The 6,245-nt window shown below is 35.2% G+C and overlaps 1 protein-coding gene across 4 annotated transcripts in view; it reads left to right on the plus strand.

Moving 5' to 3' along the window:
• LOC18438575 (protein PHOSPHATE STARVATION RESPONSE 3) overlaps positions 1-5,864 on the plus strand; it is a 31,220-nt gene extending 25,356 nt beyond the window's left edge. For all 4 annotated transcript variants that reach the window (XM_088854493.1, XM_088854494.1, XM_006848758.4 and 1 more), the window contains exons 6-7: positions 1,848-1,917; positions 5,392-5,864. In XM_088854493.1, coding sequence (XP_088710619.1) covers positions 1,848-1,917; positions 5,392-5,595 — 274 coding nt within the window. In that variant the 3' untranslated portion in view covers positions 5,596-5,864. The remainder of the gene's footprint in view (positions 1-1,847; positions 1,918-5,391) is intronic.
• The last annotated feature ends 381 nt before the right edge of the window (positions 5,865-6,245 follow it).

Raw genomic sequence — 6,245 nt, forward strand, 5'->3', positions numbered from 1 at the left:
ATTTGGTTTAAAAAGTTCCCTAGGCCGTAGGTGCCCACGTGGGTGAATATTCATTCACTGATTAAACTACCAGAATGGATAAAAAATGTTACATACCTTTTTATGCTTTTATTCCTTGTAATATGTTTATGTGGGAATCTATGTAATTTTACAGTAGCTCATGGGTATCATTGTCAATTGTATGGGTACATGTCATATTATACAGGGCATGAAATTCAGTCCTATATTTTTTATGAATGTCTCTCCTTGTTTTCTCGAATGCTGGAAATCTACTATTCTCATAACCTTAAAACTTGACCTCATTTTATCCAGCTAATCCATCAATCTCAACAAACCTAAAAAACAGAAACAGAAGAAACCCATGTAAAAGACATTTTGTTCGGCTGTTTCTTTGAACAACCTAGTTGTTCTCATGACTTGGGCTTCATTTTGGATCTTTATTGGCTTAGCTTACAGTTGAGAAAAAAAAGGGTCCTGTCCCCTTTTGGGATAAAATGCAAAAAGCAGCGTTTTGTGTTACTGCATGTGTGAGATTAAGCTCACAAACCACCTAGTGTTGACTGCCAACACTGTCTCACACATCATGCCTCAGAATCCAGTTTGGAAGCTTTCCAATAATGCAGCCTTTATGCCATGTTCAAGGTCTAGAAATTGGTTCTTTGAGATGGTGGGAAGTCGAACATTCAGAAGCAAAATAAGGTTTCTGTCGACTACGAGGAAGATGAATATGACTAGCGTGTTGGTAGCATACACATGTTTGCCTTCTTATTTAGCTCTTCTATTATATTGTAGTAGCAGGAGTGCTGCATATAGTTTCCAATCTGGCCAGTCTTCCTCACCCACAACAGGCATATCATTTTTTCCTGACTCTAAAATCTCTGCACAAACATTATTTTGCTATTTGTCATGACCTCTAAGATGCTTTTTGAATTTATTGCTACATTTTTTCTCACAGGACTTGCACAAGCACCTTCCTGTAAATCTTTTGAAGTAGTGTGGAACCCCTTATTTTCTTAGAGTTTAGGGTGTTTTTCTTTTATCCATGTCCCATTCTTTGGATTGTGCCTTTTCATCTTATTCTCAATTGCATATAAATGCTTGTGTAACTTACCCAAAAATAGAAATATATATATATATATATATATATATATATATATATATATATATATATATATATATATATATGTTTGCGTACCAGAATGGGTTTTGTTGGACCCTGCCCCTTTCCACGTTTCTAAAATTGTAAGAGTACAATGACATAGGATTAGAATTTTGGACTACAAGATGCACTGGAATCACGCAAAGCACAAAACCAATTCTCAATGCCTTAATGTGATATTCAAGAGTGGGGTGTGGGGCCAAAGAAGTTACTTTGCTCGGTTGTTTGTTTGGGTTGGTGGGAGGGTTATTATTCCTTACAAAAAATTGTTTAACTGTGTGGAATTTTGTCTTCCTGAATATATGTTTTGGCTAGTAGAAGAACTTTGCATGGGCATCCTTTGTTTCTGCACACTAAATGTGAGAGCTGATGCAATGCAAGTTTAATTCTTCACATTCTCTAAAATAAATTGTTTAACTGTGTGGAATTTTGTCTTCCTGAATATATGTTTTGGCTAGTAGAAGAACTTTGCATGGGCATCCTTTGTTTCTGCACACTAAATGTGAGAGCTGATGCAATGCAAGTTTAATTCTTCACATTCTCTAAAATTCTGAGTTGTTCTTCGTTGCGCTTAACTGAAATCATAAAAATTAGTGATTTATTATTATTGTCGAACATATCACATGATGATGAATACAAATTATTGTATGCATATAGTGATTATGTTTTATAATTGACATGATTTCAGGAGACTTGACATTGATGAGGCCTTGCAGATGCAAATAGAAGTGCAAAAGCGGCTGAATGAGCAAGCAGAGGTATGCTGTCATATCCTCATCGTTGCCTGATGCCTTCATAAAGCCATCCCTAATCCCCACTCTTCTTGGCAACCATTCTCTTTGCATATATATATCATATGTATTGTGCTTTAGTGCTTCGGTTGCACTTAATACATCTGCACTCCATAATCATTCCCATGTGTTTGTGAGGATAATAAGTATTGGTATGATTATTAGTTTGCTGCGGAATTTTGGTCATGCTCATTCTTCTCGTGTAATGTCGAATCTCATGAGGACATTTCAGTCCTGCTATAACTATTATTGAAATAATGAAAATGTCTTAAGTTTTATTTTTCTTCTTTTTTACCCCTTGTCCCTGCATAAATTTTAATTCCTCTAGAAATAGAAATGATAAGACTAGGAGGCCCCAGCCTTACTAGTAACAATGTGTGTGCGCCAAACCAACCTAGCTTGTGGGAAATAACACATAGCCCAACTCCATGTTTTACTAAAGATTCATTGTTGGAAAACTGATTTTTTCCCTCTCTTATACAATGTGGCCGCATAACACATTATGTGGCCACATATTGCGTTTTGCTGCCATGCACGCATCGCCCTGAATGGCATATGCAGGATTTCATGATGCAGCGGCATATGCAGCGCATTAACTGCATATGCAGATGCATCGGCCGCATGGGCTACATCATCCACAAGTGGGGATCTGCCTATGAGCTGGCGCAACATTATAATTCCCTCCTCCAAAAGGGAGGAACAGTTTGCGAGATATCTCATCATCAGAGCCTTTTTTGCATCTATTTGGGGTTGGGTAATGGAAAGTTTTGGCAAAGTTTTATGTTGGCTGGGGTTAAGGAAAATTTTAAGGTCCTCACCCTTCTTAGACCAAGTTTTGGGGTTATGTAAGTCCCCCAAAAACCCCTAGAAAGGGGATTGAAATAAAAAATAAAATAAAGAATTTTTATTGTGCTTCCAAAATTTCAGAAAAACAAATTTGGATTTGTTCTTGAATATTCTGTGGATTGATATTATTTTGGGCTTCATTTTGAAAGTTTTCTAGTGACGATAGTATTCGAAGTGTTCAAGGCCTATGAGATTAAATCCAAGAAACCGAAATTTCTTTTGAATTTGGGTTTGTATGTTTAGGTTGTTGCTGTGAAGTTGTGGTCACAAACTAGTTGTTTGTGAAGTATTTTTGGTCTTTGACAGTTAAAAAGAAAAACAAAAAAAAAAAAAGAGATAAAAAGTAATTTTGATCTTTGGATGCTATGTTGAATTTTTAATTTTGTTACAATTGGGGTGGAATGAATTACTTTATAGTACTTCACTTGTAAGACAAAAAAAAAAAGAAATAAAAAGTATTTTTGATCTTTGGATGCTATGTTGAATTTTTAATTTTGTTACAATTGGGGTGGAATGAATTACTTTATAGTACTTCACATGTAAGACTGTAAACTATGTTACTCTTGATCAGATTATTAGGCAAGTCGAATAGGCATATTAGTGAAAAGTACTAAATTGAAATCCTTACTGTTACATAAATCACACATTTGAAATCTTCTATATTTTTATGATCTTTCAAATTTTTCTTAAATTTATTGACCACATCACCGCATATGTGCCTGCATTGGGACCACTTCGAGACGCATCCCACATCAGAGCCCCAACCGCATCAAGTCCGCATCCCACATTTATTAACACCTTTTTTTCCAACAGTATATTTTTGTTGGTTGCCTCAAATATTTTCAGTGGTATGCATGGGAAATCTGTACTTGAAATTCAAAGTCCTCAATGTACCTCACAAAAATGAAATTTTTCATCTAAAAGGTGTATTTAGTTATAGAGAGGCCTTTTCCCAAGTTTTATTCCATTGGAAGAACTATCCTCACTGTTGATGGCTTTTCTCTCTAAGAAAAATTTCCTTAAGACTCAAATATGAAACCTTAGAAATTTTTAGATAGTTCCCTACCTTGTTTTCCTTGTAGTTTAAGAAGCCCATTAATATCTTATATCTGATTCAGTGGGAAAGTGCCTATTCAATTCATATGCTTTTCGTGCTTTTAATATTATAAATTAGCACTTTCACTTACACCTCAAATAAAATGTCAGGATATTTCTTTCTTCAACCACCATCACCTTATTGAAATGACTAGGACATTTATTTCTGTCAAGTGTGTTCCTTGTGTAATACGGACTGAAGCATTATCTACTTCATTTACCTGATGGACCGAATACTCACCTCCAATCAAATGGGAGATACTCCATCATGTGGTTTACATCAATGTGGTGATCCACCTTAGTTACATACTCGCTTTTCTTTATTTTTTGGATTTGGCAGCATGGATTTCAATGTCCAACCTCAGGTGTCAGAATCAGAGCTCTGCGCTACTCACATGCCTGGTTACGAGCATCTCCCTACTTTGGCATGCTTGTTATATCTTTTCTGTGCCTTGCCAGGGAACAACAGTTCTTATTTAGCTGCATGACTCCACAATTAGCACCACTTCGCAGACATAAGGAAAAGGAGATGAAAAAGACCTAAAGGTTATTGAGCTACACCTCGAGAAGCTACAGCTCCATGAGATGTATATGTCTTTCTCTTAACCAAAAAAAAGAAAGAGAGAAAAGGGAAAAGAAATGTTATTTTCTCCAGTAAAATGTAGAACCTTGAACTTTGAATAAGCTTGAACTTTAAATGAAAGTCTTGATGAGTTACACTCCACACTCCTGGTTTAGGATAACAGTCATTAGTAAAGGGCGACAGAGAGCCTCACAGATGCAAGTATCCAGTACATACATAATATTCTGTGCGCTAACCTTATCTTACTGATTTTCTATATTTAGAAATAACAAGTCTAAACATTTTCTAAGAGTTTTTTGAGAGAGGTAGGTTAGATCTAATTGTAGAGGCAGTAGAGAGATGATGAAATTTTTTTTTTTAATATTGAAACATCGGTCCTCATTTCTTCTAGTGATTTTTGCTGCATAAATCCTGCATATTCACAAAAGACACATCACGGTATTGGTGTCACTAGAGTATTTCTGAAGTTTGATAATTAGTATAATAATCTTCATTTCTCCCAGAATTTTGATTTGAGATGGATGTGATGTTTATATTTTAAGAGATGAGCAGAAGTTCGAGAAACAATTGGATTATATTGATAGATGACCAGAAGTTCGAGAAACAATTGGATTATATTGATAATGCATTCTATATCTATCATACCTTCCCTGTGAAGCAATCCATTTTTCAATCAGAATCATTTGTAAATGTTGGATTTGATTAATGGCTCGGATTAAATGCTACAAAATCTTGGAGATTATAGACGTAATTTAGATTTTGATGGGTGATTATTCATCCTATTGCCATAGCATTAGTTTCCTTTTCTACACAAAACCAGTTAACACTCTTTGGCATGGGTTCATGTATGTATGGGCAAAATTTTCCTGATTGTTATGAAGTTGGTTTCTTCTTATGAAGTTGGTTTCTTCTTACAGGTGCAAAGGCATTTGCAACTACGTATGGAAGCTCAGGCTCGATACATACAAAAGATATTGGAAGAGCAGCAGCAGAATGAGAAACCCTCGTCTCCCACTACAGAAGGCAAGAGCTTATGGGAGAAAGATCAGGTACCATTGTTCCCTCCACTATCCAGTGAAGAGTTGAGTTTGCCATGTGGATCCCCATCCAAAAGGACTTGAACAATCATGGATTGCTGCACTAGTTGACACCATCGAGTCCCCATCCAGAAGGACTAGAACAATCATGGATGGCTATACTAGTTGACACCATCGAGTCCCTCTCCTTGACTTAAGAATTGAGACTAAGCATCCAATATGCAATGGGAGATGGTCAGTCGATTAAACTTTGAAACTGTCGGAGCACTGATATGAATCTTTGATTGGTTTCATGAACGTTTCAATACTAGATAAATTTTTTTTTTTTTATATCAAAACCAATTTCTCCAAAACCAATTTCTCCTTTTCTCTTTGGATGGGGGCTATAAAGGTATAAGTCTGGTGGAGTTTTTATTTTATTTTTTCTGATTGATTTTGTAACGTTGTATTTCACTTTGTAATATATATATATATATATATATATATATATATATATATATATATATATATATATATATATATATATATATATATATATATATATATATATATATATATATATATGTGTGTGTGTGTGTGTGTATGGGGGAAAAAGATCCTATCAGCCCACGGGTTGACAGTTACAGTGTCAGCCAACGGTCCAAATTTAATCTGGGCTTAATGCAACGGTCACAACCTCATTTCATATTTGTATTTTCATTTGTTTTATAAAAATCCAAATCATTTGAAATTTT

The sequence above is a fragment of the Amborella trichopoda genome, chromosome 12, assembly GCF_054954075.1.
Source record: "Amborella trichopoda isolate Santa Cruz 75 chromosome 12, AtrichopodaSantaCruz75HAP2 v2.0, whole genome shotgun sequence".
NCBI lineage: Eukaryota > Viridiplantae > Streptophyta > Magnoliopsida > Amborellales > Amborellaceae > Amborella > Amborella trichopoda.